Source organism: Cylas formicarius, unplaced genomic scaffold (genome assembly GCF_029955315.1).
Source record: "Cylas formicarius isolate icCylForm1 unplaced genomic scaffold, icCylForm1.1 PGA_scaffold_5__7_contigs__length_24384050, whole genome shotgun sequence".
NCBI classification, from domain to species: Eukaryota; Metazoa; Arthropoda; class Insecta; order Coleoptera; family Brentidae; genus Cylas; species Cylas formicarius.
Genome location: NW_026844341.1, coordinates 17,969,792 through 17,992,113, shown reverse-complemented (window position 1 = coordinate 17,992,113; position 22,322 = coordinate 17,969,792). Strand labels below are relative to the sequence as shown.

Below are 22,322 nucleotides of genomic sequence, written 5' to 3'. Positions count from 1 at the left end.
CGATTTAAGGAAAACCAAAGAAGACGAAGCTTCTATGATTCTGATAAGGTTAAGTGTACACATCCTGGATTTGAAAATAAATTCAAAAGCGTTTGGAGCACTTCAGTGTTTTATTTACGCTATTACAGGTATGAAAGGGAAAATGAAATTACACGCGGGTATAGAAAATGAAGATTTATTATTTCCGTCTAAAAGTCGTCGCGAAAGTGCTGTGGGCTCAGTACAGCAGTTTGACGCTACTTTTTCTGTCGCTACTTGACAACGTTGACGCTAATATACACATCTGCTCGTCCGAAAACGCATTACTCGTTACAGATATTTTTTGATACAAACGATTTATACACGAACGCAATCACGCAGGTCCGTATTCGACCCTGGAAAATATACATCATAGCGGGGTATTGTAATTCGGATATTTTAAATATATTATTGTCTGGTACTTTAGAAATGCCGGACGCCCCATAAAAGCCACCCTACTTCTGATGCGCCGCAATAAAAACCAAACGAAAACTGACCTCGTGCGTAAGAGTAGAATATTTATGGCAAGTCCGGCCTACATCACACACACACACACACGAATCTCTCCTTATGTACACACTATAACGTCTAAAAAGTGATACGCGGCGTACCTTTTGGGGCATTCCCGGACAGGTTTTTATAAAATTATTGCCGTTATTTTCGCTTAATATTAAATAGCAAAGTAAACCAAACACGGATACGTCTAAAGGGCCGTATACATAACCTAAAATGTACCGGCCACGCTCATTATTTTTCTCTGTGAATTAAGTGAATGGTAAAACCATATAGCTGCCACACATAGCATTTAATTTTTTTATCGTCGCTATATATTATTAATATTATATATTATATTATATTAATATATATTATTAATATTATCAGCATAGGCAGGACCCCTATACATGGTTTATCTAATCATCGGAAACGTCCATATTTGGTGTCTTTAATCAGACGATCGATTATGGTTTTTGTGATTATTGTTTATAGTTTTGTCTAAATTAGACCCTCCGATACGTCAATATCAGTCGCTATTGAGCCATTGGCGTCCTAGCAACGCCACCATTCACGTAATCATATTTTTCAGGACGTGACGATAAGTGGAAAACGTTAATATGCAACCCAAAATACATGGGAACCTAAGATGTACAGCTATTCAACTTATGATGTTATTAATATTGACCTATCAAAGGAATAAATTAGTGTAGGAAAATATAAGATACCGAGCTGTTCTCAGATTGCTGTCGTAAACAAAACAAAATAAACAAACAAAATAAAACAAATTTAGGAGATACTGTGCATAACTAGTCGCCTATAGCGAACCAGAATGATTCTGAAAATTTAATTTAGAATGAGACGGATCACAATGAGGAATGTTTACAACTTTTCTCAATTTTTCTACCTATTTGACGATTTAACTAGTAAACAGAAGAGAATATGCTGTCTGCAATAAATGCTGTTCAAAATGGTAATGGCCTGAGATTTTCTGCACGACGCTTTGATGTACCGTGAATTCAATTTATCTTGATAATATTTTAATTGGCTGCAACTTCTTTGTTTACTTGAAGCACATCATCCTTTGCTAAATTCGAGAAAAATCATTTTAACAATCATATCTTGGACAATAATTCAACCATCAACATTGTTTACTAATATGTCAAACATAAACATATATTTATTTGCCAGTCAGGACACTCTTTGAAATTATATAAAAATTTCCTTCAAAACAGATTTTTCCAAGGCTAGCAAAGAATTTTTCAAAGAGCTTCCACAGGCTACTTTAATACTTTTTACAAAACTTGTGAAACAGTTTAAGTTTTTCTCGGTCAAGCTCTGAAGAAGCCAACAGGATGATTGGCGAAACGTCAGCAAGTTCGACTCAGCAAAAACCGACGCAGTAAAAAGTATGCTGGCAAACAAATTTGCGCGGCAACGCGTTAAATGCTAAGAAGGTATGCTGGATCATGATATTTGAAATGAGGAAAATAAGGCAGATAAATTAATTAGGATTCTATGAAGCACATCCAGTTTCCTCCATTACTAGAGTATCTGAAGAGACAGGTGTTTCTCGGGGATCAATCCTCTCAGTTTTGAAAGAATATAAATATAATGCATTTAAATTTCGTAAAACTCAAAAACTAAGTGCAGAACAATGTTAAAGGAGAGTGCAGATATGTTTGGATATTTTAAATAGACATAATGTGAATAATAATTTTTTGAAAAACATTTTATGGACTGATGAAAGTTCGTTCACTACAAGAAAGGCTTCTAATAGACAAAATACGCGATATTGGTCTTTAAACAATCCTAGACAAAAACACGAAATAAAAACCCAGGGGTACCAATCTATTAATGTGTGGTGTGGTGTCATAGATCAAAAGTTAACTGCAGATCACAAAGCACAAATTAGAACAATATATAGAAGAATTGCCCCTAAATATATCAACGCTGATTATATGACAGTAAGGCGGTGCCCCTCCTCACAATGTTGTGCAAGTTAAAAGTTTTCTTAACATTGAATATCCCAGGGGTTGGGGAGTGTACGAGAAATGTGTTCACATATAGCACTATTTAGAATAGTTGAAGAATTTTTTACTTTAAGGTAAGGTAAGGTCATTTTTTATATTTTTGTTCTACTTTATATTGTAAATAATTATTGTTGTTGCAATGAGTCACGGCACTCTTTGAAATTATATGTAATGTTCAAAAGAATATGATCTAGGTTTATATGTTAGCAAATTGATAGGATTTTCTTTTATACTTCACTTGGAAAAAACCTGGCTGCTAACCCTACATTATTTTTTGTTTACGTTCATATCTCTAACAGAATAAAAGTTACAACCAATTAAAATGTTATCAAGACAAATTGAATGCACGGTAACTGTAACAAGGCTTTAGGAAAGACTTAAAAAGGGAACACATTCTCTGAAGAACAAGAGCGGATTTCTGACCATTTGTCACGATTATCGCAAAAGTCCTACACCAATTCAATCGAGGCGCGCTGCTTTTTCATATGCTGAACTGTTATCTATCCCTCACAAAGTTAATCGGGATAAGAAGGAACGCTAGATGTATGCATTTATGAATAGGCATCCCGCACTCAGCTTTGGAAAACCAGAAGCGACAAATATTAATAAAATTCAACCCTTTAAAGTTTTCTGCAACTTGCATATTCAACGTCGATGAAATGAGAATCACTACGTTTAACATACAGCTTCGAATCATTGCGCAAAAAGAGCAGACGCAAATTGGATCTATAACTAGTGGGGAAAGAGGAAAAAATATTACGGTGTGTTGTATGAATGCGAATGCTTTATTTACTCCACCTAGAATAAGGATCGCATCATCTTTGGAACGGAATGGCCCACCAGGTTCCACTGACGCATGTACTAAGAGCGTTTAGATGACGGAAGATGTATTTCTCATTTGGTTGAAATATTTTTCCAAAACGAGTAACACTACTGTAAGGACAATGGAATTCATATGTTGTCAATACCTCCTAGGATGATGAATATGACTTATTTTTAAAATCGAGGCCCTAATAAGGGATTTTGATGACGGATGTTAACGGTATATTTACCAAAGTCCATATTTCAGTCTCTACTGCAGAAAAAGCCATAAACTGAACCCTGGTGTATTTCGTAAGGAGGACTTTAAGTGTACCCGAATTCAGCGGAACGAATCATAGAAGAACCGATAGCGGCGAGTGTTGAATCCGGTGACAATAATATTTATAATAACTCAATTAATGAAATTATATCTTTTCCAAAAAGGCCCCTAACAGCGCTAATAACTCAAAACAAAAATCACAAAAGAAAAAGACGATAAAAGAAGAAAAAGAGAAAAGAGGTAAAAAAAGTACGCAAAAAAGACAAGTACATACAAAAAAAAAGATCAAAAAGATTACTGGGCTAGTAGTGAAGATGAAGATGATATAAATGAAAATTAGATGATATGGATTTAGAAAATATGGAGCAAGAGCAAAATGAAGGAGAAGGCGTTTAGTGTGCTGAGAAATCATCATATCAATCATATCAGTAATATCGTAAACAGTAATTATTTGCAAAAAAATGATTTTTTTGTACCTAGAGTGATTAAAAAAAGTGCATTAGGGGCTTAAGAAATAATACGTAGTAATAGGTAGGTAAATCAAATTATCCCACAACCAGAACACCTCGTTCTCGGACAAAAGGACAACAATCCCAATTACTAGCAGTTTCCTACATATTTCCCCATTTAGGTGAGGTGCAGGTCGCCCCTCAGAATCCGCGTGAACGTCTTCTTGAACTGCTGGTTGGCCAGCGCGTAACAGAACGGGTTCAGCGGGCTGTTGGCGTAACAAAGAAAGTACGAGAACATGTAAATGTGGCCGTTGACGCAGGGCGGTTCCGCGCAGAAGCCCTCGACGAGCGCGAACACGTGATACGGCGTCCAGCACACGACGAACGCTCCCAATATGAACGAAATAGTGCGCAGCGCTTTCCGCGCTCTATTCTCCGATTTAGACTTTTGGCGCAGACCGAGCGCCCCTAGCGGGCCCGCTATCGTCCTCTTCTTTACCCGAAGACGTTTGCCGATCGATTTGACGAAGACCTTGCGCGCGCTTTCCGTCGTCGCCTCCGTCGTCGTCTCTGCTTTAGCAAATTTCGACCGGTTAACTAGGGTCGCGGCGGCCATGATCGCGCCGGCCGCGTTACCTGTCTGACTCGGCGCGCCGGAAGCGCCCTCTCGCGGACTACTCGAGCAGCTTCGCTCGTCATCGTCGTCGTTCACGGCCGCCGTGATCGGCCGGTCCGCGCTCAACGTCACCTCGGTCTGGATGCGCACCGAATCGGCCCTGGCGACGACCGCTACCTGCGGGGGCGACGCGCGGTTAACGGATGGCGCTACGCGGGGTCGGGGGGTCGGGGGGGCCGCGGAACTTTCGTCCGCGAAACGCAAACCGGTACCGTCTACGAGGAGGTCGTACGTGCTCCGGGTCCTGGGGGCGGTACTACTAGCTACGGGCTCCGGGTGCGTGCGGGAGGACACTTCCGCGAAACTGCACGAGTTTACGAGGGCCGATGGGGGCGATGGTCTTACCGTCGCCGTCACTTTTTTACCGCTTGGCGATGGGGCGGCGCCCCCGCCGCCTCCGCCTCCGAACATCCCGCTCGTCTGCAGCACGATGTCGACGACGGAACGGCGCTGCTTCTCCGTGGCCTCCTGGGGCGCGACCGCGGTGCTCTCCTCGTCCGACTCGAACGCGGGACTGCTCGACCTCTCCGACTTTTCGGCGGGCTCGGGCAGCTTCTTCGGCGCCGCCACAGTCGTCGTCGTCGTCGTCGTCGTCGTCGTGCTGTTCTTCTGGGAGCTCGTCGAAGTCGAGTCGCCGCCGCCTCCGCACGACTCCGTCACCTTGAGGCCGTCGAGGGGCAGTTGTTTCTTCTCCCCCTCCTTAGGGGGAGGAGTCCGCGGCGACTCCTGGGGCTTCGGGACGCCGATACCGGCCGCGCGACCGGCCATGCCGGACATGGCGCCCGCGCTCAGCGCCACCATCGACTGCATCTTGCGCTGCTTCGCCTCGCTCTTCTTCTGCATGTCGAACGCGGTCTTGTAGATGCCGCCGTAGAGGATGAAAAGCACTATGAGGGTGGTCCAGTAGTAACCGATGATGAGGGCCGTGTTGAACACCGGCTCTTTGAGGAACTGGACCGCGCACTCGCCGGGCAACAGGTCCCTGTAGCCGACGAAGTGCTCCCAACCGAAGATGCTGATGAAGAAGAGGAGGGCCGGTATGATCCACGTGATCGTCACCATGAGGATGACCTTTTGCTTGGTGCGCCAGCCGCGGTACTTGGCCGCTATTTTTACCGAGCAAAAACGATCGATGGTGATGAGCAGCACCGTGTACTGCGAGACGAGGCACACCGTGTAGTCTACCGAGAGCCACAGGTCGCAGAGCAGAGGCCCCAGGTTCCAGTAACCCATCAGTACGTAGACGGTGTAGAAGGGCATCGAGACGGTGCCTGCAAAACGTCCCTCCTCAATCTTCCGTCATCCGAAACTAACATGTTCGAATCTATACAAAAGACACCGGAAGAAATCAAGAATCTCTCCGTTAGTCGAAGAAGCCAAAAGGATGATTCAGCGAGTTCGATTATCTAACAACCGATGCAAGAGGCACCTAGAAGATTTGTAGGTAGTATTACGTTGTAAAAATACTACCCTAAGACTTGCCATAAATACTTTTCCTTGTGATGTTTAAACAGATAAGAGAATTTGGAAAATCCCTTGAGTTTATAGGTGAGAAATTTGACGAGGGGAGGAAAAGATCAAAGAATTAACCAAGGAAAAAGTATGAAAATCAAGAACAAATATCCGTAACTAAGGCCGACCGCAAAGAAGAAGCCACTAATAAAACCATTAAACCATTTTCCAACCTGGATACACCGCATAGACCAAATGATCTTGAGAATGTTAAAATGGTACCTACGTGGTCTGTCCCAAGCTCATGGTGACCGTGACCCCTGAGCATAAGCGTCAGCTGCAGAGAACTCGAGTTAAAAAAGAGGAATCTAGGATCTTTTTGGATGACGAATTAACCAAAGAAACGTACCACCTCTTTAAACAGTCCAAAAAAGCATAGAGAGGGGAGAATATTAGTTCGAAAAGATGGTGAAGCAAACCCAGTAACCATAAAGAATGAAGAAAGATCTACTTCAATAATTTAATAACTTACAGCCTGGTCACATCAACGTTAGGTCCTTACTGTACACTTAATGTAAAATTCCACAAATACCACCAAAGTTCGTTAAGCATTGGGACCTAAATCATTTTGGTGAAGAAAGCTACTCGATGCGGACTGGGCCGCGTTTTTTTATGAGACTAATATGGAGCTAACGTGACGAAGGTAACGAAGAAAATTTTGGTTCCTACGCTCCTATCTGTACTAAACTTTTTTCTAAATATAAAAAACCCAAAAATTTACAACATAAAAAAATTAGAAATTTGTTTACTTTTGCGGTACGACCGTTCATTTAAAAGTTTACAAAAGATCAAAGAACTCCAAAATTAATTAACAAGCATTTTATAGACTCCGTGAGACTACTTTCACATCCTCCAAGCACTGAAACCTTGAGGAGTTGGCATTGGTGATGGCATGAGGACATAGTCTGGGTCTATCCCAATTAAAATCCAAAGCTTTAGGTAATGATGGAATATTTCTCGAGATGCTTAGACTGTGCTGTCCAACAATCGTGCCCTTCATGCATAGTTTTGCCTTTGGCTGAAGTTAGTACTCCAAATAATGTATCTGATCCATTAGTTTATTGTCATTGCTTTGAAAAGTGTTTGAAAAGTTAATTTGTAGACAAAATGTTAGTCTGGGTTTCGTAAGCCTTATTGAAAGTTAAGTTAAGTCAACAGATTAGCTGTTGATGTGTTCTCTTGAGCGAAAGGGCCTGAACCCCTCAGCGAGAAGATGAAAACTCATGGGATCAGTATTGGTGTTGCTGCTGGAAGTTCAGTGTCCAGGTTTCAAAGCTCTATGAATTATTTCTTCTATGCGACTAATTTTCTTTGCGTGCTCACCGATCAGCATGTCGGTAGCGGCGAGCGACGCGATGAAATAATTACTCGGCTGTCTGATGTTTCGGTCGACGATGAAAGCGAGCAGCACCAAGATGTTACCCGAAACGGTGAGTATGATACAGATGCCCAAGCTGATCGCGATGAGGATCGTTTGCCAGAGCTTAAAAGGGGCCAGGACCGGCGCGAGCGCGGGCTCCGTAGACGCGCCGTCGTGAGTCCCTTGAAAACGGGCACAAAAAAATATCGAGAATTTACCCGCGCCAGTCCATACACTCACGGTTTTGACGCGTCCAGTCGATCGCACCGCCTCCGATCACGTTGAACGAGCCGCTGTCGATGCCGCCGCCAGCCGACAGGTTGAAAGATTCGACGCACTCGGTCAGCGATATCAGTCCGCTGTAGATCGTTTTGCAGATGTGCTCACGCTGCTTTTGCAATTTCCTGAAACGGCCGTTATAGTAGACTCAGCGTACAGGATAGGCTACTCCTTCCCGTCAACGTTATACTTCCACCAGAAATATAGTGCTTTTACAACCGATCCCGTGATTAACTTTGTTTATTACTCTAAAACCGCAGCCCCTTATAGAACACCCTGCCGAGCGAACCCTTACCCGTAACCATGCCAGGATCGTCCTAGGAATTTATGTACATACACTAACAGTATGTTTTCAATCTTTTTCGCGGAGCAATTCTTGAAACACGCACATAAAAAAATTAGTACAAAGTAACAATGTATTAATTTCTATTTAGTTACATTTCTACATAGTATCATTACTAATATACAAAACATTACATATAATAATAATTAAGTGTCAGTCACCTAAAGAATCGTCACTATCCCTACTGTCTACTAGGTGTACTACGTCACCTCGTTCAATGATCAACTCCGCCACTAATCTTTCTCGATATATATTTTCTTCTTTTATTACTCGTTGTTCACAAGATTTCATGTCCATTTTGTTGTGCTATCGAATCGATTTTGTAGTCTTTATTAAAAAGTTTTATTTTTACTAATTCCAGAAGTTGTTTTTCAAAATATAAATCATTTCCCCTTTTCCCTTTAATTTCTTCTTTATTTATTCAGTGAAAACAGCCTAGGAAAGCTCGAGAATCAGGTACATAAATCAAATAATATTTACGAAGATAATGCAATTTAGATGAAACTCTTAAGAACGACACATATCACCTGATGTTAAAATAAACGCTTCTACATTTTCGAAAATACCCCGCAGCATCAGTGCTTCATCAATTTTGAAACGGTCCTCCGAAAGTCTGCGGATAAGGTACTGTAAAATACTGAAAACGTCAAAGCAGTAAATGCACCATATTTTTGGTCGTGTTATACCACATCATACAGGTTTATGGATTTTTTATTTATATTTTTGTATATTAACAAAAACCAAAGTTAAAGCTGAAGGGATCAACCAAACCCGAAAAGTGTCACAAAATATGTGGGAGAAACTCCAGCTACGACTTCAATTGCAGCAAGAAGAACGTGAAGCCATAGTTGCTTCAGAAGAAATAGGCAGTCAATCTTAGAGTTGCGAGTTTATGGAGAAACGATGGTGATTGTGAGTCACGATGCACAGTCAAGAGTGTCTCGCCAAACCTAGGAAGGATACGGTTATGCTTAAGGCGCCTCTCTAAAACCTTTAAACATACTCAACTGATTGATTATGGCAGTTAGAAATAGGGCACCATATGATTGAACCAAAATCCAACTTAGTCCTAGCATAGGAGTAATATGTAATACAGTTTAAAGGATATATGGAAAAAATGTTTACAGTTTGGCAGAACAAATCCAAGGTTCTAGAGAAGCTGGCCACCAACTGAAGAATGTGAGGGATAAACGTGAAGCCCTCATCAAACATAACTCCAAGACCCCTTGCGATAGTAATTAGGTAAGGTAGGAATGTCGAGATTCAGTTTCCTAATCAGTTATTACTAGGTTCATCATTGCTGTTTTGGCTGGATTCACAATCACGACAGTGTCAGTAAGGTTAAATATTAGGTTCGGCATAGAAATAAGATCGCTGAAAAGAAATGGCTCTAAATTAGATACCTGAAGAAACAAATTTATCATTTTTTTTTAAATACTCGCTCTACTGCGCTCCGGTCGTGATTAAACTGTTTGAAATAATATTTTTATATTTAATTAATTTATGTTTAATGAAATTAAATAAAATTGAAAATGAGATGTAAATGGAAATATCCGTAAATTAAATATATTTTAACCATATGTTTTTTGATATGTTGATTGTTGAACATAAGATTTTTATGTTGAATATAATAATTTGTTTTGGTAAAAGAAAATTAAAATTGAAATAAAATTTTTTTGGTAATAATGAAGTTTTAAATACATATTTTTGAGTTTATTATCATTATATATTATTAATTTATATTTAATTATATTTAAAAAAATAAATAAAATGAAATGTGACAAAAATTATTTTGTATTAAAAATGTAAGTAAAAAGATTTCCTTATTGGTAAGATGTTTGGGTAAATTTGGGTAGAGTCGGTGCAGATTTGACCCTTCATATTAATAGCGTTGCACACGTAAACTGAGAACGAACAAAGATGCCATAAGCTTTTAGAATAACAGCAGTGTCAATGTATGGAAAGTCCGTCTCGAATCTTGTAAAACGAGAATTAATGTAGGATGAATTAATTCGTCGATAATTTTCAGTAAGAGGTTGATAATCGTATTTAAAGATAGGATAATCTTTGGCAATCTACCAGATTTTCAAAAATACAACTTGGTGAGGTCTGCCGAAAATGTTGTTTATATCTCTCAACATCTTCGATCAGTCAAAGACAAAATTCCATTTGAGGTGCCAGGAGTTTACAGCAACTAGGCTCAAAGAACACCAAAGAGCCTTAAGAGTAAAATGCGAGTCAAGCTCTGAAGAAGCCAACAGGACGATTGGAGAAACGTTAGCAAGTTCTAGTCAACAAAAACGAACTCAGGAAATTTTATAAAAACTACTACCGTAACCCATGGAAGTTTCTTTGAAAAATAACTGTAAGATATAACAATTTTCAATTTTTTTGTGTAGTCTGCAAGTGCAAGGTTCGTGTACATCAACTGGCGGTTAAATATTAAAAAAATAAATAAAAAGTTTCGGTGGTCAAACAGTTTAGTCTACTTTTGCAGGCGACCCCACCCTGCCTCGAGGCCCGCCCCTACCCGCCTGGCGGTACTACAAGTAATTAGGACCACCGATATCGCTGGATGAAGGTGTTAAATCAGGGGCGTACGTCGACAAACTCGCTTTGAGTGAACTGCGGCGATGATAACTTCTAAAAGCGAACGTACCGTGATGTTAAGCAGTCTGGCATCGAGTTTATGTTTAAAATACGGCCGTGACCGCTTATTTAGGACATGTTCGCGGTTTTATCTGCCATTGTTAACGCGAGGCAACAATGGAACAACAATAAAACGGAATTACGCGGCGAGACCGGTCGATCCCGGATTAAAAACGACGTCGTAGCCGTAATCTCAGCTGAAGCCGGAGGATTTCGCATCGAGATCTGCCCGCAGCAGTGGCTGGGGCCGGTGGGGCGCTTGTAGCCCGAATTTCAGTAAAAACGCCTTTAAAAAAGGTGATACGATTATATCGGACACATCGGCGGCGTGAAATCGCGTCATTCCGGGTGACGTGGCGGCTCCGGGCACACCTTTCCGGTCAGCGGGAGCGCGGACGTGTAACCTTCTCGCCGAAATGAGAAAACTTTATCCGAGGACGACACCCTTAATTGCCGCTCGGGCAGATTGATCCGATAGTCTAGTTTCGATTAGTTTTTATTTATTTATTTATCAACGGGCCAACAGCCCAATATAAAATAATATTCACATGAACAAAATAAAAAAACTAAAAGTTTGTTTCTACAACACCGTGTCTTTATCAAATGTAATATTTACAAACTACCTGCTACTATATATACCGAAAACTGACCATAAAACATACATTTGAATATTTCATTTTGTTAATCTCCATGGCTTCCAATAAATTTAATTTTCTACTTTTTGTGGCTGTATGTAAAATATCAAAATTGTCGTCAAAAATGTGTTTTTCTGTGTTTAAGTGTGTGGCATAATTAGAATCTAGACTATTGTTTTTAAACGCTCTTTTATGTTCGTTAATGCGTTTCTTGAAGGATCTACATGTTTCTCCAACATAAATTGTAGGACAAGATCCGCATTTCAACCTGTAGACGCCTGATTTTTGGGATTTTGGACATTTCGTTTTATTGTTTTTTAAATAATTTGCTATTGTGTTGTTAGTTCCGAAAGCTATTTTTAAACCACATTTTGACAAATGTTTTGAAACTTTTTCACTGGGTTTTAGTATGTATGTAATTGTTTTAAAGTGTTGCTCAAAAAATGAACACCAATAAAGAAGTCACCCAAAAGCATAAACTTAACCTCCTATTTAGATCTACAGATGAGTCAAATTTAGTCAAAATAGGAGGCAAACGTGGCCGTGCGGCTATTTGGACTGACACCCCCAACAAGCACGAGTTAGAAGAAGAATATAAAAAGAAACAAGAAAAGGAATGCAATGCAAAAAGAAATATTTACAACAAGCGCAAGGCAATAGTAGCAAGTGCCTCATCAAGTAGCTCCGATGAAGACGACACGGAAACATCTTGTCTGATTTGTGGAGAGCTTTACTCGATCCGTGCTGTGACTCAGATGATGATATCTAGGTAGTCTTTATTGTATTTAGTTACGTCACAACTAACACCAGCAGTGTCACAAGGAACCACTAGTTAATTTTTATTTGTATTTACAAATCTTTGTTTTTTGATATAGAACAAATGTCGTAGAACAAAAACAACACAAAACCGTTGCTTTAAAAAATAATAAACTTACTTTTTTTAAATGGCTATACGCCGCGTTACTTTTTTTTTGTAAATATCGCGAAAACGCGACCCGGAAAACATGTCCCCCGAACCCCTCGCATTTACCGCCTCCGCCTCCGCCGCCAAAGGGTGTATATCGGTATGCGATACGTTATATAAGCATTCATCGGGAACTTTTATCGGGTTTTCCGCCGCCTGCTCGATGGAAAGTAATTTTTCCGACACGCGCGCACTATCCGCGTCCCATACAACCTCGTAGCCAGCTACGAAACGGTCGCCTAATACTTTAAACGTAAACACGTATACATCGCGACACGTTATTTTGCATAATAATAGCGCAGAAGCGGTCCGGATTTTGTTTTGTGGCGTTTTTAACACGCGCCGCACGTTTTTAAATGTTTGACGTGCTTTCATAGGTTTTTCAACCAATGAAACTTTTTTCCATTTACACGAACAAAAGCCCAGTTTTATAAAGCTATTTTTATATTCCTACGGTTATATGATATGATCGTGAAAAACCCTTCAGCTGATGCAGAGAAAAAATAAAATGTGGATTCAAAATTGGAAACCTGAAAGAATCATATAGCTATTTGATAATATTGTAACTCTAATATTTTTTTCGTCGAAATGGATGGAACAAAATGGAATGCATCTTCCACGTGCCTGCAAATTTAACTCAGCGCGCCATTTTCTTTCTAAACAGCGATGTCTAGATTGTAAATCTCGCGCATGCGCATATTGATATGCATGCCGATATAGCATTTATAATACAAGTCATTTTGAGAAGGTCCATTCAGATTTAAAATTTCGTTTTTAACCAATGGCAACTCTAATATCATCTCTAAGAACTTGCGGCTTTGCGGCTTTCAAAAAACAACATGGCCGCTGACACATTATCAATGTTTGGATGCGTCATTTTTACGGCATTATTTTCTCAAAAATGTCGAAATCCTATTCAATTTTCAGGCAAAAAAGCCGTTAAGGTGTGAAAAAGCAGAGCAAAATTGCAGCACCCGCGTATAATTCTGTAATTAAATTGGTGTTATTGTTAATCCCCGTAGATACGATGCAATTTCTACGTGTATTTCGTCATGTAAGCTATTTTTTCTGATTTTTTTTTATTGTATATCAGGGCAAAGCGTTAGTTTTCATACAGTCATAGGCTTAAACTCTATTGAAAAATTTTGATATGCTAGATGTAGCTTAATTGTTTTCTTATATTTCCAGTAATTCTCGTAAATTAAAACATATTACATTCTTAGCAGCTACTTACGATTTAATACTCCAGTTCTACGAAGACGAAAACTCGACTCTAATTATCTAGCTTGAATGATTTATTTATTTAAATTTGTTACTTTGGTTAGTTAGCCGATAAACTTTAATTGATTTTTTTTTTATTTTTCATTTTTAATCAAGCTAACCACGAAATGTTTCTTTAAATGTGAATTCTGAAGTTTTATTCAATCTGTATTGTTTGCAATAAGTTTTATTCGTATATATGGAGTATTATATCTTTAAAAGAAGTAGGAAGTAGGGTGCCCAATTGAGATTTTGTTAATTGACTTCGCCAAAGCGGCACCACCTGTTTGGGACAGTCTGTATAAGCTGAGGCGCATCTGTCAAACTGATTGAGTAGTGCATCATCTCCATAGTCTGTGCTTAAATTTTGGTTGGAATACATCTTCACAAGACAATTTTATACGGGGCAATCAAAATATGAAATAAAAAACACGTAACCTCAATTTCTGCCAAAACTATGCAAAATTCGAATATTAATTTCTTAAGAAAGTGACATTTATTTTAATAAGCATCCCAAAAATGTTGATATATTTAAAATAACAAAGTTGATGTAGGAGGGGGATACACTATATTTTGAATCTTCAGGAAGCTTTTTTTTCATATCTCCTATAGGTTTCCAGATGGTATAATGTAGGCAATTTTATTTTGTAATTTTTGTAAGTCTATTTTCCAGTTTGTTAAATGTAAAATGTATAGGAATCACTGTTTCTCTAAGATCCTATTGGGTCCAATGTGACGCATGCGCAAAAGATCCATACCTTCTCTACGAAAAAAGCATAGCCACCTGTAGCGCATCAACTTTTACGACTATATAATCTTATAGTTATATGAGGGCAACCAAGCGTACGAGGTCCTCCGGAGACGGATTGGACGATGCGAAATGTCGCGATATTTACGGGATACGCACAGGCGAAAATCCAAGGACGACGCGATCCAGCGCGGCGAGCGGGCCCGCCAAATATCGATCGTTGATTAATCGCTTTGACAGCTTTAATGCATAACATTAACCGCCCGAGGACGCTTCGTTAGCGTTTCGTTAACATATAATATAATTATTCCACAATTAATTATAATTACGTCAATCGGTAACCTAATGTCGACGGTGCTTCGTTTTTATTTTTCGCCGAAGAAAAACCGGTTGATTTAATTAGCGGCGTCCTTTTAATATTTTAATTGGATGCGGAATCGGTGATTAATAACCACACGATATCGATCACGAGCCAGGGGGCGCTGACATTTTCCACCGGACACAAAAAATGGACTTGATTAATTATAGAAAATTTCATCTGCAGCGCCCCTCTAATAATAAAACAATAGGGACATGGTGTACGGGGGGGGGGGGGCAAGAGAGAGCGATACCAATTTACCCCGTAATTAAAGTCTATTTAAAGATAAAATTGCCCGTAATATATTTCATAACCTTCTCCCGTATAGATCCCGGCCGGTAATAAGCCTAAACCTGTTTATACGCGATCACCCGGTGATGGATTAATCCAGGCCGATCCCGGTCGATGGCCAATTATCTGCTCGGGATGCGTATGTGTGTGTTCCGTCGACGTCGGTCACATTTTCTACGGGGCGACTGACGCGAGCAATACGTAGGTCAGTTTAAAAAATTTATTTTTTTTTTTAAAGAAGAAAAATTACGGCGACGTGGGTAGGACTTGAACTAGGAACCTCCAAACTGAGACTCGGCCGCCTTAACCACCAAGCCAACGGGATTAAGGTCATTTAATATTTTTGAAGTTTATATAGCCGGTGACACAAAAAAGTGAAAACATTAACTTTTAAACGGCTTGAGATAGGGAGTTGAAATTTGGAAGGGTGGATACCCAAATAGCACACAATGTCTTCTTATATTGTACACAGTACATTTTTAAGTCACAAGATATCTTCTGAATGGATACCTTGCGGATTTGCTGTACACGATATACCAAAGATATGCGCTAAATAGATGACCTGAGGCTATCCCCTTGCGCCATATTTACGTATGTGCACCTATATATACTTCTAAGATTGCATATCGTTTTTGATTATAGACTTCTTTTCGGGTCTTATTGCTTAGTTTTTGAAAACAAAAATAAAATCCACTTGCTGCTGTTCATCTTTTTTGAGCAGTTAAATTTAGGAATACAAAACTAAACTAGTTTTTTATTTAAGAAAGCAATATTAGAGAAAATCCCCGGAACAAAATTGTATTTTTCTACTCCCGCCTGCAAAAATACCTAATTACTCATCGATCTAGCGTGCGGGAAGCGCCACTTTACCACGTCAGTTTCGTTTCCCATGAATCCGAGCCACTTGGGACATTTCCGGGATTTTACCACGCGGGTTTGGGAGCAATCGGAGATATTTCCCACGTTTTGATTTTTGACGTTTGTCAATTCTGACGGTTATGTCAATGAATACATTCGTGTTGTTTTGCGAAAATGTACCCAAAAACGAACGGTCCTGCTTTTCAACTAACTCGTTTATTAAAAACTCGCTCCGCTGCGCTCCGCTCGTGTCAAATAAACTCGTGAGTCAAATGCCGTTTACCGCACTTGTTGAATAATGTACTATTTCAGCTATATATTGGCATAATTTAAAAAAATATCTGAATTAATTTATTCTCAGAAAAGTATTTTTTTTTCTTAAAATGGATCCAAGAATCACCCCACCCCCCCAAAAAAAAACAGAGTATTTATTTTAGGAATAAAATTTTCCCATCAAAATGGTTGAGTTAATTCATGAAAACGTTTTCCCTATTTTTTAAGGCTTGTTTTCATGGTGATAATACCATCACGAGCAAAAAAAAAAATGCTAGGAAAATTTTAAGGTAGGCAAAAAAATATTGCATGAAAATAGGCCTTTACTATGAAACTGAAAAGTCAAATTTGGCCTAGTTTTTTTGGGATCTTGCATTTAATGTACCCCAATACATAAACTATTAGAGATTAGACTTTCGTGAGAGTATTATCAGCGTCAAATCAAGCCTTTACTTAAAACACACAAAGAAAGTGATAATTCAATAGCTGGTTGGTTGAAAAGAGCCAAGGAGCTTGAGCAACAAAAAATGTTTTAAATTTACTGCATTCACAGAATGATTGAAAATTTGCCAAAAATTTGTTATTCTTTTAGAGTTTAGTACCTTACTCTATACTTAAGTTACTTTAGGTTAGATTGTTCTATATTTTTGATATCTTATATACCTACAATTTTGTCCTCCATAAAACTATTAATTAATTCTACCTTACATAATTGACAAGGCAAACTTTCAAGAAAAATTAAATTTAAAAATGCAAAAATTAAGAAAAAGATTTTTCCGTTGGTCATGACTGGGATTCATCATTATTAAATTGAGAAATTTCAGACTAGATTCGATAAACAAATTACGAAATTGTGACTTATATTCCACTGATATAACCCATTGGACGGTATACTCACCACTGGGCGATAAACTCAGGCCCGATGGTATAAATGGGCGTGGTACGGTTATTGGCTTCAAAGCCTTCGAGTTTCGATACCTCGGTGAAGTTGTCCATCATTCTCCGCCTCCTGGTTCCTCGTCGGTGCAGGTCATTTTGCAGCTTCGTCGTCCTGAAACGTCACACACAGCTCGATAAGTACGACCCAGGACACGCACACAATAGACAGGATGGTGCGCGGTGGGCGGAGCTTATGTAGTAAACGGCTGTCTCAGCTGTAAACATCATTTTTGTTTGTCGTTTTTATGGCGGTTCTTTAGAAGGGTCTGAAACGCAGTCACTCTCGGGGATTGATCATTTAAGTGAAGGTGGTTTGTTAAAACCTTCTCCAACATTTATGAGCAGTATTGTGGTAATGAATGGGTAAGGTTTGGTCACTGGAACCAAGTCTTTAGAATGAAAGAATTTAATAAATATACTGTGTCTTAATTTTTATTGTTAAGTGTTTTAGTATTAGTATTTTGTAATAATTCAACCACCAACGTTGTTTAGAAATATGTCAAACGGGCATATTTTTATTTGTCAGTCGGGGCACTCTGTGAAATTATATAAAAATTTCCTATTTTGCCGATTTGTCAAAAACGAGTGGACTAAAATATAAAGTGTACTACATCATTGTAATCCGATCAAGATATTCTATTAAACCGAAAAACCAAACGGTTAATACTTTTAGGGGTGCAAACATGTGGCTGTTTGTAGGTTTCTGTGTTTTTCTTGAGTAACATCATTTTTTTAAATAATAACAATTAATAAACATCAATTAGGATTTTTGATTTGATGCACTTCGAAACATGCGGGATATTCTTGGAGTTATAAGTTTTCCACCATAATACATTCTCCTGTGTTGTTATTTTTAAGTGTATTTAGGTAAATTTTAAAATTTGGTTATTAACTATAATAACATTAATACAGCTCGGAATTTATCATTTTAACATTTCCTGTATTGACGATAACAAACACTATGAATTTAAGCAAATAAGGTATTTATTGTCATAATCTATATATCTAATTAACTAATCTAATATATTTTTCAAAGATTTTTCATTCATAATATTTATACATTCTTCAAAATCGAATTGAAACACACCTTTATGTCGCTATTCTTCGTTTAAACGCCCGTGTGCTGCTCATCGAGTGACGTCACCTATCGCGGTTGGTGCGGGAGAGGAGGGATTAAATTCGGATAACGCTGCACAGATTTAAAGATTTGTGCCGAGGCAGACGGATATGCATTTCGGAGGCAGCCCGGGGTATTAGGCGCGAGATACCGAATAGGCAATATCCCGATCTCGCGGGGAAAGTCGCGGGGGGCGGGGGCGATACACAATTTGGGGATCCGGCTCCAAGCGATAGTTCGAACCACACGTCGCAGCTTGGGAACGTCCACCGTATATTACAGTCGATTGTTTGTAACAGAGCACTGTACTCTAAATGAAAAATATAGCCATAACCAAGAACAGTGGATTAAAATTGTATGTTATGCAACAAGTGCGGTAAACGGCATTTAACCCACGAGTTTATTTGGCACGAGCGGAGCGAGTGTTTAATAAACGAGTGACTTAAAAAGTTTTTCTACTCCCGTCTGTAAAATACAACTTCAGTTTCGTTTGCCACGGATCTGAGCCACTTCGGACATTTCCGGGATATTACGGGCACGGGTTTGGGAGATATTTCCCGCGCCTTGAATTTTGACGTTTGTAAGTTCTGAGGGTCAGGTCGGTGAATGTATTCGTGTTGTTTTGCAAAAATGTACCCAAAAACTAATACACTGAGAAATGTAATGCAATGTAAAGACAATTTAAATACCACGTGCTATAAGCTACAGTTAAAATCTAGTTGCCTAGTCCGTAAGTAAAGTGACATTTATAATTTAAGTTTCCCACAGTACAAACAAAACAAAATTGAAGGTTAGGAACTGCTTTTCCTTGCTTATAAATTGTGTTTGTTCCTTTGTTTATGTGACATATTCGATAATACATATCTCTCTCTAACGTACACAGTTAAAAGGAGACAACAACCATAGCAGAACCGATCGGAACGATAAAAGAGTAGGTTTAATGGCATCTGGTAAATAGTTGTGTGAATTTTGAAGGTCATGTTAGTGAATGTGTGTTGTTTTGCGAAAATGTACCCAAAAACTAAGGGTCGTAGAAAAAGTATAGTATGCAAAACGTTCGGAAAACTTTTTAAGTCGCCCGCTTATTAAGCACTCGCTCCGCTCCTGCCAAATAAACTCGTGAGTCAAATGCCGTTTACCGCACTTATTGAATATTAGACTATTACCGAACGTGTTGCATACTATACTTTTTCTACGACCGTTAATTTTTGTAGTACATTTTCGCAAAACAACACGAATACAAGGCGTGGGAAATATTTCCGAAATCATCCGATTGCACCCAAACCCGGAATCTAGGAAATGTCGAAGCGGCTCAGATCCGTGGGAAACGGAACTGACGTGGTAAAATGACGCTTCCCGCACGCTAGATCTGTGTGTAATTAGGTATTTTGCAGAGGGGAATAGAAAAATATTTTGACCTGTGCACATATAAATTTTACCTTTTTTTTGTAATAACGAGATCAGAGTACCCCCGAATATGCCAAATTCCTTCTAAAGGCAATTTCCAAAATTTAATAAACCGTATTTTTAACGGTTCTGAGGATAACCCATGAGAGAAAGCGAATCTGGAATGCACTGCACGAAACTTGTATCAAGTTTCCAAAATATATATTTTTTTGAGCTAATAGATTGATAAACCACAGAGATTTTTTAAGTTTTGTGGCGCTGGTTAAATAAATCGTCAAATGTCAAAATTATTGACTCATTTTCTCAAAATGTTTTTTTTTCAAGAAGTCAGGTTACCAGGTTTGGACGGTTGAGGTTAATTGATGAATATTTACCAAAAAGAAGACTGCATATTACAAAAATTGAATCTTGATATTTTATCTTATCAATTTCTTTCTCTTTCACTAGGTGGACGGGGGTCGAAAATGTTACCAGCCAGAATTCATTTTTTCTACTCCGTTCAAAATATAAAATTATTATTATATTAAAACGTCAGTTTTGTTAACTACTGACGTGAGCCACTTCGGACGTTTACGAAATTTTAGCCACGGGTTTCGGTGCGATCGGGGGTCACCAGCTAACGGTGGTAAAAAGAGTATAATATGCAATAATATGATAATCTTCTTAATCATTTGCCTATAGAATAATAATAATAATAGAAATAATAATAACAATAATACAATAAGGTTGCAAAATGGTAAATGGCGAAGTCTGGTGCAACAACTACTAAAATTTAAAAAAAAATACAACCAATAAAACCAATAACGAAAAAAGAAAAGAGAAAAAAATGTTCTTCATCCGGAGCCAACCAAATTCATTTATTTATTTTATGATAACTAAAATAACTAACTACGTACTAAAATGTACGTAGTTTTCGCGAGTATATAAGTTTAATTAGATAATGATTAAATTCAAGTTTATTTTGTGTTTGTCGTTCTGAAGAGAGTAATAGGAATTATAAGTAAAATGAATGGCGACGATGTTTACAATATACGTATTCGAAAAGATAATTTTCATTAAAAAAATATTCAGAAAAAGGAACTCAAATTTTGACCATAAAATAGTACGGGGAATATATATTTTTGAAATTGAGTAAAAAAAAGATAACAAATTAAAAAAGTCATTAAAATTAAATGATATGTTCAAATGATAATATAGAAAAAATCGTCCAACTTTTATAATTTACCTAGCATTTAAACTGTATGAATGAAAACCCTGTTAAAATATCCAAAAAAATTATTGAATTAAAATCGAACCTTACTCGGTCACTGGCTATTTTAGAGTTGCAGAGTGTTTTTCGTGAATGAACATTGTACAAAAATCGTTGTAACTTTTTTGTTGTTGAAAATTTTGTTTGCCTATGAAAATATTATCCAACTTTATACTCGACATTAAATGACTTCAGCATCATATTTGTAAAACTTTTATATGGGACAGCCTGTATAATTTTGGATCATCGAAATGACCTGAAAATTTCTTTCCAAAATGTAGCACACTTGATATATTGTTTCTTGGAAGAAATAGAAGTTTCGAATTTTGAACATGTAGACTTTGAAAGGTGTCAATTTTTTTTTAGTGTTGAGTTCAGTTTTGCAAATAAATATAAGGAATCAACAAGAAACGCGTACTCTGCTTCTGGTACTCTGTGGGATGTACTAGGTGTCTTCAACAAGTAAGGTGACTTTTAAGTTTTATCAAAAATCACTTATTTAATCACCAAAATTAATGTTGTCCCCCTGAAAGTAATCGTCCCCCCAGAAATAACACACCTGTGCCAACGTTTTTTCTAATCTTCGAGGCAATTCTGGTAAGCACTTTCTAGTATAGCCTTGAGTTCTTCCAGTAATTTTTTCCGCATCTCCTCAATCGTTCTAAACCTCCTTCCTTTCATGGGATTCTTGAATTTCCGGTGTATATGGAATTAATTTCGAAAAAACAGGATGAAAATACATATTTTTTAGATAATGATGTCTTATTAATATGATAAATATTATGATATTATTATGTTAAGTAAATAGTTGGCTATGACTCGTCTATTAAAAAAAACAAGCATAATATATGTTATAATATGTTAATATTCTTTAGATATGTTACTTCATATTAATTAATGTAATCATGGACTATAACAAGTTGAAAATGATTACAAATAGTAGTTTATAAAGTATAAAACACATTTAAATAAATGAATTTTAAAGTATTGATTTCTTTGTATGATAATAAACCTTTACTTGATGATTGTTTTGAGTAGTTTTTAAAAAGTATAGTAATAACTCCTGAAATATATCTTACTTTTAGTTGATCTGTTTACAACATAGAACAAGTAAAAACGAACTAAGCCACGAGCGCCATGCTAATTGTCTTGATGGCATCTTTAATTTCCACAGCGTTGCTAAACCTCAAATTTCTATCTTAAAAAATAACCGAGATACCCGATACCGGTACATTGGTTTCGGGATATACAGGGTGTCCCATATAAAAGTGTATTTCTAGATTTGATCACTAATAAACTATGACTTTTCGAAATATTATACTTAAGTT

General features: G+C 38.0%; 1 protein-coding gene across 3 annotated transcripts in view; it reads right to left on the bottom strand.

The window, feature by feature from the left end:
* Window positions 1-189: 189 nt before the first annotated feature.
* LOC132702170 (muscarinic acetylcholine receptor M2) overlaps window positions 190-22,322 on the bottom strand; it is a 39,252-nt gene continuing 17,119 nt past the window's right edge. Inside the window, exons 2-6 of one of the 3 annotated variants that reach the window (XM_060670646.1) lie at window positions 17,181-17,333; window positions 7,865-8,028; window positions 7,588-7,806; window positions 4,713-6,023; window positions 190-4,646 (exon numbers count right to left, since the gene is read on the bottom strand). In XM_060670646.1, the coding sequence (XP_060526629.1) occupies window positions 4,252-4,646; window positions 4,713-6,023; window positions 7,588-7,806; window positions 7,865-8,028; window positions 17,181-17,281 (2,190 nt within the window). In that variant the 5' untranslated portion in view covers window positions 17,282-17,333 and the 3' untranslated portion in view covers window positions 190-4,251. Of the gene's footprint in view, window positions 6,024-7,587; window positions 7,807-7,864; window positions 8,029-17,180; window positions 17,334-22,322 lie in introns of all 3 variants that reach the window. The other 2 variants (XM_060670645.1, XM_060670647.1) reach the window with 2 other exon arrangements.